Below are 27062 nucleotides of genomic sequence, written 5' to 3' on the forward strand. Positions count from 1 at the left end.
AAAGAGCTAGAGTCTGCTTTAGCTCCATTCCTGACCTCACTGTGTGACCTTGGACAAGAAGTTCAATATGTTTTTGCCTCAGTTATCACATCAGTTAAATAGGGATAATGGTATGAGCCAAAGAGCACCCTTGCTGTAAGATTTGTGTTTATATAGACCTGTGAATCTCTATCAGTGAAAAATATCTACATGTGAGGCAAAAAATGTTCATTCCTTGAACTGCATTAGCAGCACGACATTTTCATATTACATCACATAAAAAATAGCTCAGTGGGAGATATAAAGGAATATAAAGACTATTTTTGAGCTACCAAGTATTCATTTTCTGGTAATATCTTCACAGCTGTTTCAATGTGGATTCTCCCTGTAGCCTAGTGAGCCTTGGTCAGAGTGTTGACAGTGAAGTAAATAATATATTTCAAGAGATATAAGATTTATTAATCTAATACTTTGATGAAGAAGTTTTTCATATAATTGATTATCTGCTCAGCCTGAGTCATGTATTAATAATTTTCATTCAGTGCCAGACCTTTACCAGCCGCAGTAGCAAACAGATCGATCAGTACCAGTTACGATATCCTGCTGTTCTAAGCCTGCAATGGGAAAGACATGATTGAATTGCTTAGATGTTATTTAGGGTCAGTCATCTGGCTCTGTCCTTTCAGTTTTTACTTTCCACATCAGCTTCTGCAAAACAATGAAAATGTGTTCTGGACAGTGCTAAGGATTCTTACTGGGGGGACATGGTAATTTTTGACTGAGTAAGTATCTGTGGAGAGAGATTCTTCCCTTTAGTGCAGCTCTTTTTTGCTGAGCTAACAGTGCTTGTTTATAAAGCCCAAAGTCTCTGTGGGTCCAGGACTTCTTGTGCCTTGTTTTGTGTCACCCCTCTGTGTGTGGGCAGGGAGCTTATTGAGACTGGATCTAGAAGAAAGGGAGTGTTAGGACAGCTGTGCTCTAATGACCCACAGCCATGAGTTGCCACTTCTGCTTTAGACTGTCAATATGTTGGTATATGGTTTGAAATTTACCTCTGAAAGCATTACAGCTTCTTGTCAGAGACAAGCCTGTGTCTGTGTGGATGCCAGACACCATACCTGTGACGGCAAGTTGCTTTCCTGGGTTTAAAATGGATGGAGTCTGCGCTGGCTCCTCCAGAAACAAGACTGATACAGAAATGTCATATTTATTCTTCTTGTCAAAGCTGTGAGCCAAGAATCCAATAATTAATTTTTACAGGCATGAAGTAAATGTTCATAAAAATTTCTTCTGATGTGTTCCTCTTGTTTCTGAATGGGTATTGCAGAGGCCAGCCAGACCCTGAAACACCCTCTCTGCTTTAGTTGTATCTGTGTATGTGCATGTATGCATGATCTGCTTGCAATTTTGGGGTGACCTGCTTAGAGCCCCGTTTCTTGCATATTGTCTTCTCCAAGCAATGCTTTGCAGGCAATGAGAAGTCCTTTGATAGGAAGAGGGACTTCAGACTCACCGAAACATGTCTTTGTGAGGAAATTAGAACAAAAATGAGAGCACTAGTAGTGGTGGAGGAGCCTTTTGCTAGCAAGTAGTTTGCTTTAAATGTGGCTTGTTATTGCCTGAAGGTTGCTGTCATATGATGGCTGTTCAATGTCATGTGGAACTGGAGTTTGTAGGCTCACTTTGATTCTTGATGTGTAGGTGCATATGTGTTGAAAATTGCTGTTATTAGTGGTGACTGGCAGTCTCCATCAGGAGACTGAATACTGACAGAGCCCTTGAGACCGAACTCTGCTTTAAATCCAATGTGATTGAGGCATCTTGGCAAGGTTACAGTTTGTAAAAAATCTTTTATCTGCCACTGCTTGTCTAAGACTCCAGAGCTACCAGACTTGAACGTGTCACCACTGCTACTATTTTTGCCTAAATAAATTCTGGATGGGAAGATATTTGACTTAGATTTAGTGGTCACAAATTACAGTTGTTTGGTAAAGTAGATAATAAAAGATATTGCATTGTCTGATGTCAGGCCCACTACCGCCACAGAGGCATGATGCTGGAGGAGTCTGCTGCTTTCAGCCTCTGGAGGGAAGATGCTGGGGACCTCTGGGAGAAGCCTGAAACTGGAGTACATTTGCATCTTGTTTCCAGATGCTGCAATGCTTTTTTCCCCCTCAGTTGGCTACCAAAGCCCCTCTAGCCTGTGTAGCGTTTTTTGTAGTTTCCTCTGCTACCTGTCACTGTGATATTTTATCACCCCCTGATGACAAGGTACCTTCTTAACTGCAATTTCTGGGCATTTTCAGGAAGTTAACAACATTCTGTCACAAATCCTCAATGCCCTCCTGGAAAGTAGCATCAGCTACAGAAGCCTCAGGGTTCCCATCTGTGTTCCCATCTTTCCCTTATGTCAGTCTATCTCTGGCTTTGAACTGGTTCTTCCTGGGCAACTCATGCCTGGTTCCAGGCTGGAATGGCTTGCCCTGTTTTAGTAAGAGGAGATAAGCTGTACTTGAGCCCAGGGACTGCAGGAAAGCAGGGATGTGCGACAAGGCATTAACAGCGCTGGTTGCTGATCTTCCTTGTCTTGCTGTGCCACCACGGAGACCTCCTAGCTGCTCTCCAGAATGAAGAATGTGCCAGGGTGCCCTGGAGCTAGGTTTTTAGGGCTTTCCCTGCAAAGCATCATAGGGCTAGCTATTTTTTAAGAGTCTAAGCCGCACTTAGAATATTTACTTTTTAAGAAAACTCATGTTCTTGGTTAAGGACTTTGTACTGTTGAGCTCTGCAGACACCTGAAGACATTTAGCCTGATCTGAAATCACAAAGACTAATTGTATCTATAGGTAGGTGTGAAAGAAGCCTGAAAGACTGGCTTAGGGATCATAAAGCTTCCCTTTGCACTCAGACTGAGTGCATCCTGAAATAGTATGTGGGTGTTATTAAAAAAGTGGTATTTTAAGTGTCAATGATGAACACAAGATTCTTATAAATGCTGTGAGTTACATAAATTTGTCTATTCAACATTGAGGAGGATGGGGGTTTTCAGATTGTGCAGGAGTTGGTTATAACTGTCCATCTGCATGTCTTGTTTTGCAAAATGAATGCTTATTTACCCTGCTTGTGTTGAGCCTTCCTGTTTAGGTTCTCTCCAAGCTTTGGACTATATGCAATTATTTAGAGAGTGTTGTTACAGATTTAGTGTCAGATATAGATGGATCATATATTTTTTTTAAAGGTGACCACACAAAGTTTTTAAAGTGCTTGTTTGCCTGATTTCTTTTAGTATTTGCTTGGCTTGTTTTTTAAATAATGCTAGCTAATACATTTCAAAATACCATCTTTATTGTAATTCTGCTTACGTATTTTAGGTGACTTAAGGAGAAAAGTTTTTTTTCTTGCTACTGTAGAAAAAGAGGTTGGTTTCTAACATATCAGGTGATCATGTGATACCAGCCTGATATAGACAAATACACAATGCAATTTTACTCCGGTAGGTGGATCAAAGGTAATCTGCAGGGTTCTTTCTAGGGCTTATTTCTCTCAGCTACACTGGATTAAAATGCAGTTTACCTTTCCAATGAGAGGGTTTTGACACTTTCAAAAAATAAAAGTATTCTTCTCCCTTGTGAAAACACAGTAAGACAAAGGACTGGCAATCAGAATTCCTAGGTTGTAGTCTCCTGTAGTCACACGAGATCTGCCTTCCTTGGCGATTCCCTTTCTTTTTATTTTGTTGCGTTGTGTTTGTTTTTCCCCCTGCCTCTTTTGGACTGTTCTATTATGGTTCTGCTGTAGCTGCTGAGGTTTCTGAGAATAGATTCATTAATGTTATTTATTCAGTCTATAAAGGCACAAGGTAAGAGCCTTTTTGAGAACATGATGGTTCAGTTTCAGTCTATGTGGTTTTCTTTGCTTCCCTTGTGTTCTATTTGGGTACAGAAGGCAGAAAATCACTCTTTTACATTGGACAGTGATGTTTTTGAATATAAAAAAGTCAAGCCCTGAAAAAAAGCATTAAAGCAAAAACCCAAATTCTCTATAACCTCGGTCCTTTGGAAAAAGGGAGCAGTGTTCCCAGAAGATATGGGAAGTGCTGAGGTCACTCTGGGGAAGAAAATTATTCTGTTAGTGCACTAAACAACTCTTTTCTCCTTCTCTTTCTTAGCATCCCGGTCGCAGTGACCTTGTGTGTTTGCTTACATGCCTGACTCAGGTTTTTGTTGACTGTAGATAGCCTTGTCCTTGACTTGAATTCTTCCCAACTTCTGGCTGGAACATCTACAGTAAACAAACAAACAAAAAACCAAAGAAAATAATAAAACAAGGTAGAACCTGGTAGAACAGGCTGGAAAGGCTTGTTCTAGAACACTGTAAAAGCAGTTAAGAAGAGTCAGCACACAAAAGTGCTTGTTGAAAATGTGCAATAGAAGAAGTTACAAACATGTAGAAAAAGGGCAACAGAGCACTTCTCCATATTACCATGATGATGTTGTGATCTTGAGTATCCTGAGGTTGACTGTAGTTGTCCCCAAAGTTTTCCTGTCTTTCGGTCAGCAGCTGATGAGCAGTCGATTCTTGGATGTGCATGGTTTTTTCTTTTTTTTTTTTTAAGATTCCTTGGAATAACCAGGTGAAGAGGATGATCAGTCCTATCAAACCCTGATCTCAGAAGACTTCCAATTCAGGCTCTGCTTGGTTAATAAATTGGTGGCAGAGCAAATAATAAGCAAACAGAAAAGGAGCTGCAGATCACAGTGTATCTTATGAACTCTTGTTGAGAAATCGGTACACAAAACGGGTTGATCTGGGGGGACCTGATCACTGCTGGAAGGAGATTTATCAGTTTCTCAAGTGGGTTTTCCCTAAGAGGGATCAGTTGACTTTCTAGGTTGCATAGGTGGTATCCTTGTACTGTACATTGCAACAGGGTGTGTATGGACTGCAATTCCCTAGGTTCTTTGCATGCTGTTGTAGTAATGCAAGAAGTACATGCAGTAGCCAGAGCATATTTGCAGTTATTTTCTGCTTAAACTACATTATTGAATACTTCAAAGTGGGGGAAAACAAACACTGTGGCCTAAGCCTTCCCTTGTCTAATAAAAAGAAGTAGGTAGTCTAGTTTTGCATTTCTGATGATGATGGGTATTATTATTATTGTTCTTTTTATTATTATAAATCCTTCTCTCTGCAATTGCTGACAGCCATGAGAACAGCTGCAGTAATAGTTTTCGTTCTGTACTGCTGGTCTCATTGTCTGTGGACACTACTAACTAAGCAAAGGCATTTTAAAACCTAGACATAAAATGATTAATTCAAATGCTGAGAATATGCTGAATAATTTGGGGTGCCACTTGCTGATCTGTTTGGTTTAGGCTGACATTCTCTTTTCTACTGCAGGGCCACCTGAGCAGAATTTTTAGTAGCTTCTTTTGCTTATAGTATGATAGACAGCATCTGATGTGCACATGTGACTTCTCTTGGACATTCCTACTAGGAAGTTTTCCCTTTCTGTGCATCCTTTGACTTCCTGCATCAAGAGACTAGAATGAGGTCAGGGTGGAAGACAGGTGAGCAGCAGTTCTTCATATTCCCATGGCAGCTCTCAGGTTCCCGTAGCTGACCTGGCATGGGCTGAAATGTGTAGGCTATGGCTTATGATTGAAGTGCTACACAGGAATTAAAGCAGCATTAAATCAGGGAGAGAGAATAGTTGAGGAACTGGTATGGGATTCAAAAGATGTGAGCTGAGACCTAGATACTGAACTTATGATCCCTGTGTAATGTGTATTTCTTTGTACACCCGGGAAGTTCCTGTCTCTCTGTCTTGGTTACCCACTCCAAAAAATGTGGTCCATTCTGCTCTGATTTTCTGTTCTTTGTGTCTCTTTGTGTAAGTTTTCCATCTGTCTTTTAGTATATATAGGAACCCTGACTAGTATAACCAGCCCTGAACACAGCAGGGACTTTCAAAAAACAGTTTTAACACAAATAATGAGTGATTCCTTCCGTCAGAACAGGGCTGTTCACAACTGTGTGGGAAGAGATGGCAGCACTCCTGCCTCCAAGGAGAGGCTTGCTCTTGGATTGGAGAGGCGTGAGGACACAGAGTGGAAGGGAAAGCTCTCTCCCAAGCCAGACCCTGAATGAGAAGGATCTCTGGGGTTTGCTGCAGGCTTGTGAGTTTTGTCTTGCAGTTCATCTGCATCTTCTGTTGAAGTGGACAATCCGAAGTTGGTTCAGCTGGGGAAGTTTGGTAGAATTTTGAAGCAGTTTTTTTCTGCTTTACAAAGTGTGAAGGTCAGGTATCTGGTCTACTTTTGTAAATGTAAAATTCCATCTCAAAAATTTCAGAGGAAAAGGTAATTTGTAGTTTTTCTTGTTCTTACAGGGGAAAACTCAGCCAAGACATCTGCAGACTAAAAATAATGTCTTGCAACTTCATAGTGACTTTCACTGGAGGCTTTCCAGATATTTTGCTAAAATGAATTGATGAAGTTCCAAAATATCCCTTGCAGCCTAATATTTTTTTAATCCTTGTTGTACAGGTGAATCAATAAATGAATGAAATTCTGAATGCCTTAAAGGCACTGGAAAAGCATCAGTAGGACCAATATTTCACCTTTAAAGCTTAAAGAAACTAATAATCAAATATACAGTTATACTGTGTTCTCTGATGTCTTGTGGGGTTAGTTGCTTTTCGGTTCTTAAATGCTTCCTCCTTCCAACTTGTCAAGTAATGTAAATATCCCTTATTGCACCTGCGTAATACAACAAGATAGCTAGATTTTGTTATCTTTATCCTTGTTTTGTGACCAGCATACATTTGGTATGTCAGTTATCCTCAAGATTTCACCATCCAGTCTAGTTTACACTTCACTGAGAAGCATGGAAGCTTGCTCCTATCTAAATTCAGCCCATTGGCAATGGCAGATAGGCACACCAATATGAAAGTAAATAAGTTTCTGAGCAGGGCAGTTATCATTAGAATTGCTTAAGCATCATCCAGAAACACCAAGACCAGTAAAAATGCTGTCTCAGGCTGGCAAATGTGCCACGTTTGCTGCCCACAGCAGAGAGTCCACGGAGGGTTGGTGCAGAACCTTTGTACTGCCGGAGAGGAGGAGTGGTAGGGAAGGTGTAGAAGGGAAGCAGAGAGAATAAACATGCCTCAGGGGATGGAGAGCGACAAGGAGACTGTAACAACTGCTACAGACTTGTCAGCTTCTGAAAAAAAATGCCAGCACTGGAGTGTGGAAGATAATGTTAGGTTCATTAACAAAACTACAAAACTTCCAAAGAAAAGAGCTTCAGACTGGTAGTTCAAGGGCAGGCTGACTTTAAGATAAAAAGAAAAGCATCAGGATGTATATTTTCTTTGTTTATTTTACTCAGACCAGAGTCAGCCTTTGTAACAAAATAAACTATAGTTTGATTACTTGCTGCTACTGTTGCAAAACTGTTTGATTTTGGAAGGAAGTGAGCCTCAGGTGCACTTTTTACAGTCTTGCGATTGAAAATCTGGCTGCTGTTGCCTGAGTCAGATAATTTAATTTGCTGACCAAACCTTTACAGCCATGCTGTTTCAAGTACATAACTATTATATTACAGAGACTTTCAATGTAACCTTTCCACATTCTTGAGAACCTCTGTATCAGTTTGTTTTGTGATAAAGATTAAAAGATGAAGGGTGTTTAGTGTTGAGTGGGTTAGTTTGGAGGGGATTGTTTTAGTTTGATTTTTTTTTTGTGATATGCAGAAAGTACAAAAGACTTTCTGATAGCACTGACTCCCTTGGAAGTGTGCGTAAGGCCACTGATACTGACTCCATATTTGTATATGACGTTGCTGCAGCTTGTGTGGAACACAAAGAAAGAAAACGTGGCATTCTGTCAACAAGGGACTTCTGGTTTGGTTTGTGAAATGTAATTCTTTTTACCATCATCCTAGTTTTGTATTTAGAAACTTTCAGAAGTACCTTTCAATAAGGCGAGCCCCAGGTTTCCAGGGCAAAATGCGCTCTTCCCAGGTAAAGATTTTACAGTGGCAACAGCACCATCTTATATAGATTTGTCTGCCTGTAAGATAGATAGAAGGCTTAGCACTGCATTTAGGGATGAGTAAATGGACCTCAGATTGATGCAGGAGTAGAAAGCTGTTGTGTTTTGCAGCAGCTGATGTTGAGTGTAAGGTGGCTCATCACATGAAACTGGGGAATATGAACCAGGTCAGAGCTGATGTAGGTAGAGGGGAAACACACACCTCAGAATTGTTTTGCTAGAGTTTGAAAGGAGTATGGGCTGCAAAGAAAACATGCGAAGCAAGCTGAGGCAGGCTAACCCTTGTGGTGTCATACACAAGATCATATGTGACCACAGATTTCATTTTGACAGTTAAGCCTTTGTCTTTGAATGGGAGCTTCTGCAAGGGATATATCAGACTGATCAACTGAGGCTGTTCCCACAGTAACAATAATGATGTTTCTTAGTTTGAATAAGTGTTACAGGAGATGCTTATCTGGTATTGTATTCTGCAAGACAGAGGCTGTGCTGCTTCTGTCATTTTACCTCTTGATGGTGGCATCTGTAGCAATGAGTATTTTGTGCAGCTCTCTGCTGCAACCAAGTGTGTGATATGACTCCTGCTAAAATCCCCTAAAAATGAAAGCCACCTGGAGGGCTGTGTTGATGGGAAGAAAAGAGCCACTTATCCTACCTACCTTACATAGCTGTTGTATTGCAAAAGAGTCTTTTTTACCCCTGAAAGGGTTTTTCACCTTCTGCTCACTACAGAAGAAGCTCAGGTGCCTTGCTTGGACAAGGCAGTCAGCTTTCTGGTGGCTAAAGTTCAGCCAGGCAAATTCCAGGGTGAGTGGCGGAATTTACATTATTCTGTTTGTTCTGTGTGTTCTGATCTCTTGACAAGGGTGTAGCTGGTCCTTAAAAGGCGAAAGGCACTTGCTTGTTTGCCTGAGGCTAGCTACTGCCTTCTGGATCAGTTGGCACCCTCAAGGGGAAAGAGGCACCATCTCTTTCATGACAGCAGTGGAGGATGGAGAACTGTAGAAGCAAAAAGCTTCAGGAGTGCAGAGTGGGGAGACCAAGTCAACATAAAGCCTTCAGAAAGACTGATGAATAAGGAATGCCAAGAAGAGCAAGGAGCAGATGAGCAGTCAGGGCTCAGATAGAGAAGGAAAACAAGGTGTTTTATGAGGACTTAGAGGGGACTGAATGGAATTTGTTGCAGCCCAAGAAGTCCTCTGGATTCTGCTGGCCTGAAAGCAAACCTAAAAGAATGAACCTGCCTTGGGAGCACACTGTGTGCAGGAAAGGGTTTGTTCGCAGAATCTCTTATTTTTATTCTGCTTCACTCAAAAGGACCAGTAATGAATTTTCAAATTCCTGTTGTTGTAATTCATGTTAAAGCAGAACAAAGTTGTAGGTTATAAAAGTTCTGTGTTTTTTTTGTTTTTTTTTTTTTTTTGTCTGTTTGGAATTTGTGCTGTTTCCCACTGAGGAGGGAAGGAATGTTTGCTGCACAGAGTCAGTGGTCGTCTCTTTGGCTTTTCCTTAAATGCCATTTAAGCAACAACAAAGCACATAGAAATGTGTAAGAGCAGTGGCCTTGCAACCTTTCTAGATACCCAGTTAAGTGTTCAGGGCAGATGCTTTTAAAAACCTGGCCAAATTTTCTTGAAATCTGCAGTTTTGGCTGGGATAGTTGTTATATAACTTCCCATCCAGCCCATGAAAAAAATGGCCATTTAAAGGAAAAGTGGTTAATGAGCTTTGCTCATAAGTATGTTTATGATATTTTAGTCTGATTTTTGACATATTACTGGCAATGGTGACATTTTTGTTTCCCTTCACTTGTATAGAAATAGAAAGGTTTTAGAATGTGCTAAGTTCTTCATACAGACAGTGTTGCACTGGGCACAGTTACATGATCAAGAGAAACATGAAATATATGCATCTGTATCTTGTGTAGAACAAGGATCTTCAAAGGGCTAGCTGTAGATCAAAGCCCAGCCCAGACGGTTTGATCAAATAGCCTGATGAATAAGACCAAAGAGAATGAAGCCTTTTGCTTCAGCACCCCTGGTTTGTTTTGCCACAAGCAGTGTATTCTTTACATGAGGTGTGAGTTCATGGCATCCTCATTTACACAGGTACGTGAAGTTCCAGTACACACATTAGTCTCCTCTCATGCATGTGGTAAAGCTATAGCTGCTCTTCATTGGGATCTCAACTCCTTTCAAGAAGTTTTTGAAAACCAGTACACAAAACATGTACTCCAGAAACTAGACTCAGCAGAAAGTTTGGGAAAAAGAGGTTTAAAAGGGGCGGAGGGATGTGGGGAAGCCAACCCAAACCCCACTATTATGTTTGTATCTCCCTGTTGTTGCAGATGATGCCCTATAAATAAAATGCTTCACGAACTTCCTGTAATGGAGCAGAAGAGTATATATTAATATGTGCTTACAATGTAAAGTGCTGGATGACCTATCTTTGCGTACTTCTGATCTAATGCAATCCCAGGCAGAACAGAATGAGTCCTTTTTCACAGAATCACAGAATGCTAGGGATTGGAAGGGACCTCAAAAGATCATCTAGTCCAATCCCCCTGCTGGAGCAGGAATACCCAGATGAGGTTACACAGGAATGTGTCCAGGCAGGTTTTGAATGTCTCCAGAGTAGGAGGCTCCACAACTTCCCTGGGCAGCCTGTTCCAGTGTTCTGATACCCTTACTGAGAAGAAGTTTCTTCTCAAATTTAAGTGGAACATCTTGTGTTCCAGTTTGAACCCATTACCCCTTGTCCTACCATTGGTTGTCACCAAGAAGAGCTTGGCTCCATCCTCGTGACGCTCACCCTTTATATATTTATAAATATGAATGAGGTCACCCCTCAGTCTCCTCTTCTCCAAGCTAAAGAGACCCAGCTCCCTCAGCCTTTACTCATAAGGGAGATGCTCCACTCCCTTAATCATCTTTGTTGCCCTGCGCTGGACTCTCTCCAGCAGTTCTCTGTCCTTCTGGAACTGAGGGGCCCAGAACTGGACACAATATTCCAGATTCGATCTCACCAGGGCAGAGTAGAGGGGAAGGAGAACTTCTCTTGACCTACTAAGCACACCCCTTCTAATACACCCCAGGATGCCATTGGCCTTCCTGGCCACGAGGGCACAGTGCTGGCTCATGGTCATCCTGCTGTCCACCTGGACCCCCAGGTCCCTTTCCCCTATGCTGCTCTCTAATAGGTCATTCCCCAGCTTATACTGGAAGTGCAAGATAGTGCACGATGACTGGTGAGTTTCAGGAGGGCAGGAGAATGTGTAGCAACCTGCCTTGAAAAAATGAAGGAAGAGCAGGAGATTGTGTACAGCAGCAGTAGGAGCTTTTGCTGTGTTAGTGAGAGTCCGAGAGAAGAAACATGAGGTCTTCTGTTATGAAGTTGTGAAGTAGAAATGAGAGCTTAGGACAAATTAAAAGTCAGGAGGCCATAGCTGCTTTTAAAGAGAGAAGGAAAAAAAATGGATTTAGTGAGGAAGATGGGTCAAGAGAAAACTTGGGAAAGTTTCATAAGAAGCAGAATTTTTGGACACCTTGGAGGATGGAACAGTTTGAGCAAACGAGTTTGATGGATAGGAAATAGAGTTTCTCCTCTATCCCTCCCATTGTAGGGAATGATGTGGCAGATATAGGAAGATCCAGCACATCAGTACCTGGCTACAAGACTGATGTCACCAGCAGAGTTTTTGGTGTTTTGATCATGGTTCGGTTTACATAACACCTGGCCTGCTGGTGACACAGAGAGCATACCTGTTTCAAAGTGGGAAAAGGATCCTTGGACAGGGGTTAGCAGGGCTCATTGAAAGAGCTTTAAACTAGATTTGAAGGGGAAAGGGAGAAAACCAGGCTCACTAGACATAAACTTGGGAATGGCATACCGTTGTTTGGGGGATGGGGTGCTAGCAAGGTCCTTTGCTACCTTATTAGTGGAGGTAGGGGATGGAGAAGCATGCAGTAGAAGAGACATGAGGGTTATTAATGAGTTAGAAATGAGGGAAAGACCTGAGAATGGTCACGTGGGAATCAGGTCTTCTCCCCTCAAAAAGGTAGTGGGTTCAGTAGCCCAGCAGAAGTGCATATATACCAATAAACACAGCATGGGCAACGAACTGGAGCAGCTGGAAGCCATTGTGAATCAGGAAAACTGTCATAATAGTTTCCATCATGGAAACATGTTGGGATGACTTGCACAACTGGAATGCTGCATTGGATGTCTATAAACTCTTCAGAAGGGATAGGCAGGAAAGGAGAGGAGGTGGAGTAACCATGTGTGTTAGGAAGTGTTTTGATTGCCTGGTGCTTGCTGAGAGTGATGACAGGATTGAGTGTCTGTGGGTGAGAATCAAGGGGAAGGGCAACAAGGCAGATATCCTGATGGGAGTCTGTTGCAGACCACCCAACCAAGATGAAGAGGCAGATGGAATATTCTGCAGGCAGAAGGGAGAAGTCTCATGATCCCTAGCCCTTGTTCTCAGGCAGGACTTCGGCTTACCAGATGTCTGCTGGCAATACAACACAGCAGAGAGGAAACGGTCTAGGAGGCTCCTGGAGTGTATGGAAGACAACTTCCTGACCCAGCTGGTCAGGAAGCCAACTACAGAAGGCACCCACTGGACCTGTTATTTGTAAACAGAGAAGAACTTGCGGGCAATGTGATGGTCAAAGGCCGCTTTGGACATAGAATCATGAAATGATCGAGTTTCTGTTCTTGGAGAAGTAAGGAGGGTGGTCAGCAGAACTGCTACCTTGGACTTCCGGAGGGCCGACTTTGATGTGTTTATGAGGCTGGTTGACAGAGTCCCTTGGGAGGCAGTTCTGAAGGACAAGGAGTCCAGGAAGGCTGGTCACTCTTCAAGAAGAAAGTCTTAAAGATGCAGGAACGGGCTGTCCCCATGTGCCAGGAGATGAGACAGCAGGGAAGACTGGCCTGGCTGCATAGAGAGCTTTGACTGGAACTGGAGAATAAAAGGAGAATGTATGACCTCTGGAAGAAGGAGCAGGCAACTCAGAAGGACTACAGGGATGCTGTGAAGTTATGCGGGGAGAAAATTACAAGGGCTGAAGCCCAACTAGAACTTAATATGGCTAATGCTGTAAAAGGCGGCAAAAAATGTTTCTATACATGAGAGACAAAAGGAGGGTTAAGGAGAATTTCCATCCTTTAGTGGATGCAGGGGGAAATATAGTGATGGAGGATGAGGGAAATGGTGAGGTACTAAATGCCTCTTTACCTCAGTCTTTAATAGTAAGATCAGTTGTTCTACAGGTACCCAGCCCCCTGAGCCAGAAGACAGGGATGGGGAGCAGTATGAAGCCCCAGTAATCAAAGGGGAAATGGTTGGTGACCTGCTACACCACTTAGACACACACAAGCATACGGGGCCAGATGGGATCCATCCAGGGTGCTGAGGGAGCTGACAAAGGTGATCATCAAGCCACTTTCAATCACTTATCAGCAGTTTTGGCTAACCAGGAAGGTCCCAGTTGACTAGAGGTAAGCAAATCTACAAGAAAGGCAGGAAGGAGGAGGGTTTGGGAAAGTACAGGCCTGTCAGTATGGCCTTGGTGCCAGGGAAGGTCATGGAGCACATCATCCTGAATGCCATCACACAGCACATACAGGAAAACCAGGTGATCAGGCCCAGTCAGCATGGGTTTATGAAAGGCAGGTCTTGCTTGACCAACCCAATCTCCTTCTATGACAAGGTGACCCGCTTAGTGGATGAGGGAAAGGCTGTGGATGTTGTCTACCTGGGCTTTAGTAAAGTCTTTGACACCATTTCCCACAGCATTCTCCTGGAGAAACTGGCAGCTCATGGCTTGAGCGGGCATACTCTTCACTGAGTAAAGAACTGGCTGAATGGCCAGGCCCAAAGAGTGTGGTGAACAGAACCAAATCCATTTGGCAGCCAGTCAAAAGTGGTGCTCCCCAGGGCTCAGTATTAGGGCCAGTTCTGTTTAATCTCTTTAGCAATGATCTGGACGATGGGATTGAGTGCACCCTTAGTAAGTTTGCAGATGACACCAAGTTAGGTGGGAGTGTTGATCTGCTAGCGGGATTTGGACCAGCTGGATTGTTGGACTGAGACCAACTGTATGAGGTTTAACAAGGCCAAGTGCTGGGTCCTGCACTTGGGTCACAACAACCTCAGGCAACGCTACAGGCTGGGGGAAAAGCGGCTGGAAAGCTGCCTGGCAAAAAAGGATCTGAGGGTGTTGGTTGACAGCAGCTGAACATGAGCCAGCAGTGTGCCCAGGTGGCCAAGAAGGCCAACAGCATCCTGGCTTGTATCAGGAATAGTGTGGCCAGCAGGACATGGAAGTGATCATCCCCCTGTGCTTGGCACTGATGAGGCTGTACTTCCAATCCTGTGTTCAGATTTGGGCCCCTCACCACAGGAAAGACATTGAGGTGCTGGAGAGAGTTCAGAGAAGGGCAGTGAAGCTGGTGAAGGGTCTGGAGCACCAATCTGATGAGCGCTTGAGGGAATTGGGGCTGTTTAGCCTGGAGAAAAGGAGGCTGAGGTGAGACCTTATCGCTGTCTGCAACTACCTGAAAGGAGATTGTAGCATGGAGGGTGTTGGTCTCTTCTCCCAAGTAACAAATGACAGGACGAGACAAAATGGCCTCAAGTTGCACCAGGGGAGGTTTATATTGGATATTAGGAAACATTTCTTCCGTGAAAGGGTTGTCAGGCACTGGAACGGGCTGCCCAGGGAAGTGGTGGAGCCACGATCCCTGGAGTTGTTTAAAAGATGTGTAGATGTGGTGCTTAGGGACATAGTTAAGGAGTAGACTTGGCAGTCTTAGGTTTATGGTTGGACTCTATGATCTTAAAGGTTTTTTCCAACCTAAACAGTTTTATGATTTTATGAAATAAACAGTATATGAAATAGCAAGCTTTAGTTTTTTAGATCTGAGCTGTTCTTGCTAATATGTTTCCAAAGGTTTTGTGGCCATAATAATTTTTTCCAACATGCCCAAACTTTCCTTCAAATAATTGAAAGCCTAGTGCTGTTGCTAGCTTCCTGACAGCTAGCTGTTACTGGAATCAACAATCATTCCAAGGAAGGCTTGATTAAAGTGTCACACAGCTATAGTTAACTGGCATGGGACTTTGTTTCTCCAGCAGACTTTCTTATCACAAGCCTTTAATGAGGACCAGGTAGAGGAGGTTTATTTTTTTTTTCAAGTGAAACTCTTGAACTTTCCTCTGCAACCAAACTTGTTTGATGTTCACACACAGAATCACAGAATCGACTGGGCTGGAAAAGACCCCAGAGATCATCGAGTCCAACCCTTGGTCCAACTCTAGTCCGTTTATTAGATCATGGCACTAAGTGCCATGTCCAGTCTGAGTTTAAAAACCTCCAGGGATGGCGAGTCCACCACCTCCCTGGGCAGGCCATTCCAATGCCTGACCACTCTCTCTGTAAAGAATTTATTTCTAATATCCAGCCTAAATTTCCCCTGGCAGAGTTTAAGCCCATGCCCCCTTGTCCTATTGCTGACTGCCTGGGAGAAGAGACCAATCCCCACCTGGCTATAACTTCCCTTCAGGTAGTTACAGAGAGTGATGAGGTCACCTCTAAGCCTCCTCTTCTCTAGAGTAAACAACCCCAGCTCCCTCAGCCTCTCCCCATAGGTCTTATGTTCAAGTCCTTTCACTAGTCGTGTTGCTCTTCTCTGGACCCGCTCCAGCACTTCAATGTCTTTCCTGACCTGAGGGGCCCAGAACTGAACACAGTACTCCAGGTGTGGCCTCACCAATGCAGAGTACAGGGGAAGGATCACTTCCCTTGTCCTGCTGACCACGCTATTTTTGATACAGGACAGGATACCGTTGGCCTTCTTGGCCACCTGGGCACACTGATGGCTCATGTTGAGCTTCCTGTCAATTAGTACCCAGAGGTCCCTTTCTGCCTGACTGCTCTCCAGTCACTCTGCGCCCAGCCTGTAGCTGCAGGGGGTTATTGTGACCGAAGTGCAGCACCCGGCACTTGGCCTTATTGAACTTCATCCCATTGGAATCAGCCCATTTTTCCAGTCTATCCAGATCCCTCTGCAGAGCCCTCCTGCCTTCCAGCAGGTCGACACTCCCTCCCAACTTGGTGTCTTATGCAAATATCCTTGATATCCATATCCAAAGGTCCTATATAACCTGTGACGTACACAGAGTAACAATGGGGAGCTGAAACTTCTCCTCCTAGCATGTTTTGGGTTAGACATACTCCCATCATTAAAGTAGTTTAATTGTCTTCCAGTTGGGTAACAGATCACCATAATTGTTATTACAGGGGAATATCTAGGACTTGCTGGGGTAAGAAAAGGTCTTGCCTGTTAAGTTCAATGGTCTTAGTTTAGTAATGAGACACAACAAGTGAAGCTGGAAAGTGCCTAAAGGGTGTTCTCAGATATGACTCTTGTGAGGTCTTTTGGAACCAGCTTAGAACATTGACTGCCACCCCAGAAGCGAATGTGTGTCACGCAAGTGGTTCTCCCCTCTACCTCTGCAAGGTTTTCCAGGTCAGCCAAGAGGCACTGCTGATGTCACTTTGAACCCATTTGACACTAAAGGTTAAGAAACGCTTGGACAATCCAGTCTGGTGACTCGGCTGTCAGGGCAGAAACCTCCAGCTGTGACACTGAAACAAACAGCTGGGAGTGGCACAGTGAAACCGTGCTGGACACTTCCAAAATAATTACACCCTAATGTACCCAGTGCCTTTTCAGGAAGAGGCTGATGTGATGTAGGCTCTGTTGGCAAGGAAGAAAGCCTTTTTTTGATCAGTAGCTCTAGTGTGAGCTTGTCATTAGCCTGCCCCCTCACAGGCAGCGGTTCTGGGGAAGCACTCATGGAAGAATGTCCAAAGGATTTTAAAGAGGGAAAACTGGGTTAATGCTGTCACCACTGAATTTTAGAAGGAGGCACACTGTGCATGAGGTAGGCTTGGAGGAGAGCTTCAGGATGTTGGGAAGAGAGGCCAACAAGGTGTAACACAGTTGGCATAGGAAAAGAGTTAAAAGACAACACTGCAAAATGATAGTGCAAAGAAATACAGCAGGACTGCATTATTCATTGAAAGAAGAAGCCTGATGAAGGGGCAGTCCTCTGTGGTATAAGATGGGAGATATACCATAGTAAAGAGGTAGGGGAACAATGTTGTCTCAGAACCTGAGTGATATCTGCTGTAGTAAGAGAAATACTCTAAGAGGCCAAGGAAGTGTTTGACATTGTAGATTAAGAAAAGTATTGAAATATCAACTTCAAAGAACAGAGAAAGACATAGAGAGAGTCTGGACTAATCCTCAGAGGGGATCAGATGTTGGCACTAGTCGCAGTGTCAGAGGAGCACTTCAGAGGAGGAGATGGAGAGGTTGTTTTGTATCTGGGCTTCACAAATGTCAGGTTCTGAGGCGGTGTTTGGGGAGGCAGTCTGCAAGGTGGTACTCTCATGTCTGCTCACTAAGGACAGCACATTCTGTGCTTGAGAGCTTTAAAGGTGTTAACATCAGCTAATCATATTAATACGAGTGCCAGGAAGGTGTGTCTGTAATATGAAGGGTCCTGCATTTCACCTGGGGTGGTTTGATTGGCCCAGTTTCAAGCAATTAGTTTTCACAATCTTGGTCATGGTTTTTCAGCAGTTGTGTATGTGTATAGTGCAAGCTGGGATTTCCCTCTTCATTTTCTTTCATAGTGTACCACACATATATTAATAGCACAATGATGTTTTACTTTATAACATTCTTTTGTGTCCATGATATAAAGGAAGAGCGTGGTTTACTGAAGTTTTTTGTTTTTCTTGTGTTCAATAGGAAATAGCTCGACATCTCCGACCTGGAACTCTGCGTGCTGTCTTTGGGAAGAACAAGATTCAGAATGCTGTCCACTGCACAGACCTACCTGAAGATGGACTTTTGGAGGTAAGACCTGCTAGGCAAACATGTGCTTTTATATCACAGGAAGTTTTACAGTTAAGAGCCATACCTGACACTATTTTAAGCTGTTGAAGTGCTTTATATGTGGAATAATTGTGTTGGAGACCAGTGATCAATTAGAAAGAAAAGCAGAGTTAATTAAAGGCATTTAACTCAGTTAATTCTGATACTGTAAAAAAATTCATCCATGCAATTTTCTTGAGTGAGTATAGTACAATTAAGTATTTAATGAAATGAAAGTCAAGAATCTTCTCTTGGATTGAATGTGTCCTTGGGAGTGGATATCAGCACTCAACAGTGCTTCTGCAGGGACACCTTCTTGGATGACCACCATGACTTCTGATCTAGCTTGTCTCTACAGTGAGCTTGTCTAGGGCTTGGAATATTACAGGCACTAGGGAATAAAATTCTCCAGATAGGGTCCAGGTTTATTTGTAGGTAGTCATAATTCTGCACATCGGTTGGTATTTCCTGTTTTTTATATTAACTTGTTAATTGTTGTCTGATTTTGGTTTTGTATGCTTTCATTAAAGTTCAATAAAATGCAAAAATGTTAATTTAAGGGAGTTTGTGAAGACAGACATGCTCACTATGAAAACCAGAACAAGGTCTCTCACATTAATTCCATGCCTCAAAACTAAGGTTTGTACAAGGGGGCTGAACTGGTATGCAAGTGATGGATCTCTGCATCAATGCAGTTGTTTTTCCAGCTCATGCACAGCTTGTTTTCCCATCTACATGTTTTTGTGAGTGTTTTGCTGTCAGACTATAGCAGAGTGATGGAGCAGCAAGGGATTTCTTAGCTTGGATAATATTACACTGCCAAAATGGTGTTTCCATTGAGGAGAGGAAGAGCTAAGTGCATCACCATCTCCCTTCATGCAATAAAATCAGATCTGTAGGTTTAAGTGCTGTTTGCCAGGAAATTGCATCTAGTTTAAGGAGTACACTAGTGAAATTCAGTACTGAGAATGGCAACCACTATCAACAAAGTTGCAGCTTTTTAGACCATTTCCAAGCTGTCGATAAACTCGACAATTTCTAGTTCCTGTCCAAAGGGACTGGATTTAGACAAGCAAACAGGTATTTGTCACCACATGCCTAAAATCCCTTAGTCGTGAGATGGCAGCAGAAAAAGAGGCATAGCCTGCAAGGGAAAAATTAAAATCTTATCAACACTCACAGAGCATTTTAGTACTTCAGCAGAATTCTCTCTCTCATGTCCACAGTCTGTCTCCTTTATGCTGGTGCAAAGCAGTTATAACCTCATTTTGCTAGTTGTTTAAACTGAGTTTACAGCTACTATTAATATAAGTGAGATGGGTGGGACCAAACAGTTGAATTGCTTCTCCAGAAAAATAATGGAGGCTGGAGTTCTTTCTCAAGGTCTTCACTCATGTGTTGATCCTTTGAATCCCACAGTTGAATTAGAAGCTAAATTATTGATCTAGTATTACTCTGACTACACATGTTGCAGTTCCCATTGCAGACTGGTCATTTTAGCCATCTTTTATTGATAGTTGTTTTGGTTTTTTTTTTGCAAAGGGGGGTTTAAGATTATTTTTTTTTTTTTACTGTAGGCATAATTGTACACAAAATATGGCTCTTCATATGTCTGTAGTTTCTTCTATAACAGTCCAAGTTAAGCCAGCAGTTGTAAAGGACATTGGTAAATGTTCTTTAATGAGTGAATAGAGCAGCAAATGTTTCATTCTGATTGTTTGGCAAATAAGCATTGTAATGTAAACTATAGAAACTTTTTTACTGCTAACAGTTTAATTCTTGGAGTATCTTTAGATCTGTGTTCTGTAAGAAATGTAGTTGCCTGAAAACTTAGGTAAGCAAAATAAAAAATAACCTCTGGATTTGTTTAAGTGCAAGGGCTTGATACACCTGATGAAGAAGAAATTGAACAGTGATCGTCCTTGGGAAGGACATTTTCCTCAGAGAGCTTTTCTGTGAGAGAAGCCCAAATCCAGTCACCAAAGCCAGACCTTTCTCCCCCCTCAGCCCCAACAGCTCTAACGGTGCTGTACGTGCTGGGCTGCAGCACAACAACTGAGTGGCACAAGAGGCAACCATGGAAGGGAACTGGGCCAGACTAATGTTTCTAGGAAACACGTTTTCGTTCTTTAATGGATAACTGAATATTTTAATATCCTGAGTTTAATTAGAGCAGTTATTCTCAGCCTCAGAGGCGGTGAATTCAAAGATAGGTAAGGCACTTGTCACTCAGGAGTATGACCTTGGCTATGTTGGCTCCCCATCAATAGGTAGCAGTGGCACTGGCTTCTTTCAGTACGGAGTTAGCCTGTGTTTGTTATGTCCGTGTTCTGGTAGGAGGTGTTATTGTTGCTGAAATGTTAATGCTGCTTTTCCCATGAAAGCTTTACAGTATCATTGTAGGACAACTGATTAGTAGAGGAGTCTGGAGTAAACTTTAGAGAAAAATATGACCGACTAGGTTTACACTGCAAAGATGAACAATCCTTTTTAAACTTCAAAGAAAATGAATTCATCCCTAGCAGTCTCCTTTCTTCAGCTGGTGTTGTTTTTTACAGTGTTAATACTCTGCTGCAGGTATTACCCAGTGTAGCTCCAAAAACCAGCCTGTATGCAAATTCTTGCACTCCTGTTTTACTGATGAAAGGTAAGTTTGGCAATCTGAATTGAGGCACAAGAGCTAGGGACTACTGAGTTTCATTTCTAACTCTGGTGCTCATTTTATCTGAGCTTGGCTAAGCCACTTTGCAAATTTTGGCATGAAAGTATTTGGCTCTGAAATTCTCTATGAAGATGTTCTGATTTGTATTTCTCTTCTCCAAAATAAAATACTAAATGCAACAAATTTTAGAAAGCAAATTGCAGAATCATTTTGACAAATATCGACACAACATTTCTAACACTTTTTCCTCCTCAGTTCCCACTACATGTATGTTGTTGGGGTGTTTTCATGGGTGGGTTGGTTGATTTGTTTTAATATTTTGTGGTGGTTTTTTTGTTTGGTTTGGCTTGGTTTCAAATTGTGTGGTGGTTTTGTTGTTGTTATTTGTTTCTTTCTTTCTTTGTTTTATCCAAAATATGAAATAGCTTGATTACTCTTCTGAAACCCAGTAAGCTTCCTTGGAGAGAGGAAGCCATGATATAAGCCTACTCTTGATGAACCAGAGAGGTGGGACTCAGGGACCTGTTACAGCCCTAAAGCAGGCAGAACCAGATTGATATAGTGTGAATAAATATGTTTACTGCCTTTGATTCAGAGCTTCTGTCCAACCTTGATGATGTTTGATGCCTGAATCATCCTCTTCCAGAAGTTCCCATTTCCAGTGCAGCTTCTCCTTAGAGGTCTGAGAGCTTCAGAGTGGAAACCCCAGTATCTCCGAGCTCCAATTGAACCAAATGGGTTTGTATTAATACAAAGAAAGCCTGAGTTGTGTGTGTTGGCTGGTGTGTGGAACACTTAGGCTGTTAATGCTTAAGGAGCTTATTAGAGGTCCCTGCCCCAATGCTGACTCCCTTGTGGCCACTTGTTTGGTGTGCACATCTGCAGGGTCAGCAGTGCCCAAAGGACCTTGGAGACAAGGTGGTCAAAATATGGATAGGAAGCTGAATAGGTTGGTCTGTGTGTTAATTTGTTTTATGACTTTTGAACTTCCACAACCAAACAGAGGTGGAAAGGGGAGATGACTGGTTAACCTACTGTCCCATCATGGGCCTTTGGTGCACAGTATTTATGGAAGCACAAAAAAGGCATGTTCCTGTGCAGAAGGGATTATACCAGTGCTTTCCTAAGGACTCAGGTACCCCTAGTACCAGATACTGCTTATTTCTTTGCCCTTTTTTGTAGTTTTCATCACCCACAGTTTAAGATCTAACTGAAATTTGGAAAGTGTTTGCAATGGCATCTGCTGTCTTATTGTCCATAAATGGAGCGATGTCCTTGATATCTTAGAGGAGATGACATAAGTAGCTGAGGGCTAGATCAAATGCTTGCTGAAGTTAATAACCAAACTCCAGATGACTTTGGTGGTTCATTCTTAGTTAAAGGTCACTAGGAAGGGCAAGGTAGGGACCTTTCTCCCCAAAATCATGATCAAGGAGTACTCAGGGAAAGGAGAGAGAACAATGCTGTCTTGGGAACAGTAAGGACTAGTTAACTCATTAATGGTCAGCTTGTGCACCTAGTTTTAGAACACTAATTAATGTAGCACAGCAGGTTTTTGATGTTTGTGTGTGTTTTTTTTTTTTATGTTAGACCTCTTTTCCATGGACCTGGAAGAAAGGAAAGTTCACTTTTAATCTTATAAAAGCCACAAATAAACAAACAGACCAACCCCAAAAAGCAAACGCCAGCACTTGTTCCCACCAGTTTGACCCTTAACTCCTATCTTTGTTTTACAAACTACTTCACGTTTTAGACAGTGATGAAAGCATACCGGAATTAATAAATAACCCTATTTGGCTCAAGAGAGAAGGAGAGATGCAGTTGAGCCTGAAGTGCAACTGGCCACAATGGAAAAATCAGTGTATTTTCAGTTGTAAAGCTGTAACTGCTGCTTTTATTCCTATTTTAGTGATATAGAAGGAGGGTGAACATTGCCCTGAAGCCTCTTGGATGAGCTCTTTGACGTACTAAGTCAGGCACTTACTTATTCATTTCATGGACTTGTGTGTCCTCATATCAGTACAAAATGTATTTTCACAAGTGACAATAGACAAATAGCTCAGAACAGTTTGTTTTCTCAGCCTTGTCATCAGTTTCCCATTTTAATGGGGTGAGAAAAGACGGGAGGAAGTAGAGAAGGAAGTTTGATAGAGGTGGAGTATTTATGAGATGATGGGGTTTCATAAGTGAAGGCTAAAGCAGCAGTTTCTTAATTTTTCTGATCAGCTGATGTTGCACAGGACATTCATTCAGAGCAGGGGTTTGCATTTGTTTCCTACATGCAAATTAGGTATTGCTCTACCTCTTGTCAGTTTTTTTCTATTTTATATAAAGCAGGTACTGTTTAGAGCAAGCAAACAATTACAGTACTCACTTGCATTTGTGTTTCTTCTGATTCAGACAAAGACTGGAACATGCTTGTTTTTATATGCCAAGTGAGTGCTCCATTTAACAGACTGGAGATGGTTTTGCGTATGTCTTTCATGTACCCGTGGTGAAAGATGATTCTGTTTCTCAACTCACTGCCTTTGACCTGAGGAACATTTCTGATAAATATCTTCTTGAAATAGGTACTTGCAAACCATTGATCTGATGAATCATCATTCTCTAGACAAAACAAGTTTCCTTGAAGTTAGTCATTCCTGGACTAGTTTGAATCGAAGTACTTGACACAAGGTGGTGTGGCTACTGGACTTCATGGTTTATGTGCCTCCTTGAAGAAGTGAAGGCAAATTAAAAACCAGTCAGTGAAGGCCTTATTCACATCACTGAGTGAGTAAAACTCTCCACAGGAGGTGGTGCTGTACACACACCTCAGTTCATTTGGTCTCAAGTGCCTGAGCACCTTTCAGATTATGCAGGAATTCACATAATCTGCAGCCATTAAAAAACTAGTAGCCTAGACCTGCAGTTATAAGAAAACCAGTGTTTCTGGGGTTTGGCATGCTCTGCCTGTAAATTGTTGCCTGTACTGAGCAGTTCAAAGTACTTTTTTAGGAGCAGTTCCATAAGGGCATTTGTGCTCTGTGGACAATAGACTGCACATGCCTGGGTTGACCCTAGAGGTCTCTCCATTGATGTGCAACCTGCTGTATCCGAGCTGCCCACACTAGCTGTATGTTCCTATGCCATGGTGCTTGGGCAGAATCAGTCTCGTGGAGTTTATTTGCATTGTGAAAAAATGCTTATTTGTCATGCATGTATATGTGCGTGTGTACTTCTGCACAGAGGGAGGGCATACTGCCATCAGTAAGATATGCATTGAGAAAGATTGGCTGTGGGATGGGTAAAATCTGAGTTCTGGGTGAAAAAACCTTCTCCCTCTTGCTGTTAATAGCTGGTTAATTCTTCTAGTGGACAATAACTTGGCAATTGCTGTGAGAGTGTGCTTGCCTGTGCCTTTGTGTGTCTGGCAGACGGTGTGTGAAACTGCGAAGGGAGGTGGGCTGTTCAGCCAGTTTTCAGGGGAGCAGAGGATGCACCAACTCCCTTCTCACTCTCACATCCCCATGGGCACTCTTCCCACTGACCCCTCGGGTGCTGCCTGCGTGGCTGCTGGTTGCCGGCAGGGCTCTGCCTTGGCCATTGTGGCTGTGGAGGGAGATGTGCCAGTTTTCAGTGTCGCAGGCAGCTTTCTAGCCAGGCAGTAGCGAGGACCTCCTCGAGTGTCATTTGCTGGCCTTCTGCCTTGCTTCAGAGCTATTTGTGGCACCCACAAACATAAAAGCAACTTATTGAAGGAGGATGGTTTGCTGTTATCAAAGAAGAGTGGGTTTTGTTTGTCTTCTGAGAGAGCTGTCATGATGGTTGTTTTTTCCCCTGTCACTTCTTGGAATTTCAGCTGTGCAGTGGTTGAGAGTGAGGCTGGGGACTGGCAGACTGTGCATGGTCCTGCTGGAAGCTCTTCTTTCCCTGCCTCAGCCTTGCACCAGTGAGACTACCTTACTGCTTCTAGGGCGTTTAGGCAAATGGGTAGTATCATCTAGCTGTACAGATCAGCTCCAGCAGTGTAACGGACAGAGACTCGCACAAGTTCTGGCACTGGAACTCCAGCTGGCTGGATCCAGCCTTGGGGAGATGAGAGGTGATATCGTATGATAAGGGTGACAGGACAGGCCAGTTCAGCAGGTGTGTTTTGTCTGGGCAAGTGTTGTGGGTGATGAAAACCAGCATTGGTTTCTTCAGACTTGGTACTAACGAAGTGCTCTGATGAGCATTAAGAGCTGTGCTGCTCCTGGGCTTTTGGTGCAGCCGGTCTTCCACCTGCTAGATCCACCAGCTGCCCATGGTCTGGCCTTCCAAATAGTGCCAGGAGAAGCATGCCTTCTGCCTCCTTTCCCTGTGCCTTTATTCAGGGAGGCTGGGAGAAGGGTGGTGTTTTAGCAAGCTGTTCGGAGTGAACAGGAGGACACTCGCCTTGCAGCGGGGACACACACAGATACTTCCCATGACCATTTCTGTGTGAACGGAGTCCTGTTACAGAAGCGCTCTGCTGGCTGCCAACTTGCGTTTTTCTGTTTGCTGCTTCCTTGCCTGCCCACTGCCATTGTCTCGACACGTGGACGTGCTGCAAAGTGCTTGCTATCATCCACCCTGGGAATGCCTTCCTACCAGGAGTGAGCTGGTCCATGGGTTGAGGTTGTAGTGCAACAGTTCAGGCTGGAAGGCATCAGAGGGACGCAGCTCTGTTAAACTAATCTTTTAGGTGCATCAAGGTATAGTCCAAGCAATTTAATAAAGCATGTCAATGAGTAACTCTCAGAAGCGTCAATGTGCTTAGTGTGGAATTTGTGTGTGTCACACTTGGAACAAAGGTCTCCTGCATTGCTTGTTACCGATTAACTTGTCTGGTATTATGCAAGCTACCTCTGCCAGCTGAGAACTAACTCTCCCCATTCACAGGGCAGCACAGCTTGTAAAACATTACACAGCAGAAGTGCATAGCATGGCAATGAACCTTTCACTGAGGGCATTTCAGCTGTACAGCATTTCCCTCGGGAGTCTTTAAAATATTAATAAAGAAGCCATTGTTTCACTCAGTCATACGGCAGTTTTGCAATGAAGCCTTTTATTAGGGGCCCATACTGAGCTGCATAATCCAGGGTAAGATGCTTTTAATCATCTCCAGTGAAAAGAAATAAAAAATTGGAGAGCTTGAGTGAGGTTGGTTTTTGGTGGGTCTTATTGCAAGTTTTCATCAAAGCAGTAGTTATTTTTGTCTGTCAGTTGGAAATGTCAGTCTCTCCTGGTGCAAAAGGATCTATCAGATAATGGTTATTACAATTCAAGTGCTTCTCCATTTTAACTTTCTGAGACTTTTTATTCAACTGATGTGGGAACAGGTTGGAAAGAATCTGGAGTGTAGGAAAAATGCATCTTATTCGGTGGTGTTTTCGCATATCAGAGGATGCCAGCCAGCACTGGAATTCTGTCTCAGTGTTTCCTGATGCTGTATGTATACTGGTTCAAAGAATTAAGTAATCTTTTTTCCTATGTCTCTCTGAAGAGAAATTAACATTAATAATAGCAATAAGAGAGAGATGGATTTTGGATACATGTTGGTAATCTCTCTTAAAAAAAATACGGTGGTATTAGGTCATTTCCAGCCTAATTTTGAATGTAGGTTGTATAATTATTATACTCGTAGGCCAGACAGGCAAACTAAACTAGAAACTTGTTTAAACAGAGTTGTGAAATTGTTCAGCTCTTGTGCTTCCACTTCTGGGTAAGACCCGAGGTCCAGCTGCCCCTTGTTCTGCCAAGTCTCAGGTTTATAAGTACCAGAGAGGAGAAGTTAACGAGTGTGAAACGAGCAGTTCCCAAAGTTCTTTTAAGTTTCACCTGATCCCGAAGGTAACCTACAGGATAAACAGGGCTTGGCTTTTGGCATGTGTTCCTGTTGCGCTGAGCCAGGTAATTCTGTGGAGGGGAGGTCAAGGCAGAGGGAAGGCGTGACACTTCTTGATAACTCCTCTGAGGCCCAGTTTATGTCTTCGAGGCTGCTGGTTTCTTTCTTTCTTTCCCTCAGCATGTTCTTGTTTTGAACCAAAAAGCCCAGGTCCACTTCCGTTTGTCCCCCTTCTTCCAGTGGATGCATAGCAAAAATTTATAATAGCTGCAGTTCAACTGCATTATGGGCAGACTACAGCAAAGAAAAGAGCCCAAGGAAGTAGCTTACACAGCAAAAGCACCAAGAGGACACTGTAGCTACACAGTTACATAGGAGCCCAGAATCTCTTTTAGTTTCTTGAGTAAGGAGTCCTGCCACTTTTAGGGAGTAAAAGAAGCACTGTTTTCCTGTAGCAGACGTTACTGTGTGATGGAAATATATTTTTATGTAGATTGACCTCATCCACCTGCACCTCCCACCTCTCTCTCAGAGGTCAAGTAGGCAAATTATTAGC

The 27062-nt window shown here is 42.9% G+C and overlaps 1 protein-coding gene across 6 annotated transcripts in view; it reads left to right on the plus strand.

The window, feature by feature from the left end:
- Positions 1-27062, plus strand: part of NME7 (NME/NM23 family member 7) — a 96514-nt gene that overhangs the window by 61312 nt on the left and 8140 nt on the right. For 4 of the 6 annotated variants that reach the window (XM_080363575.1, XM_080363578.1, XM_080363577.1 and 1 more), the window contains one exon: positions 17871-18317. In XM_080363575.1, the coding sequence (XP_080219701.1) occupies positions 17871-18065 (195 nt within the window). In that variant the 3' untranslated portion in view covers positions 18066-18317. Of the gene's footprint in view, positions 1-4594; positions 4768-17870; positions 18318-27062 lie in introns of those variants that run through there. The other 2 variants (XR_013923597.1, XM_080363576.1) reach the window with 2 other exon arrangements.

This window comes from Nesoenas mayeri, assembly GCF_963082525.1.
Source record: "Nesoenas mayeri genome assembly, chromosome: 1".
Classification (NCBI taxonomy): domain Eukaryota; kingdom Metazoa; phylum Chordata; class Aves; order Columbiformes; family Columbidae; genus Nesoenas; species Nesoenas mayeri.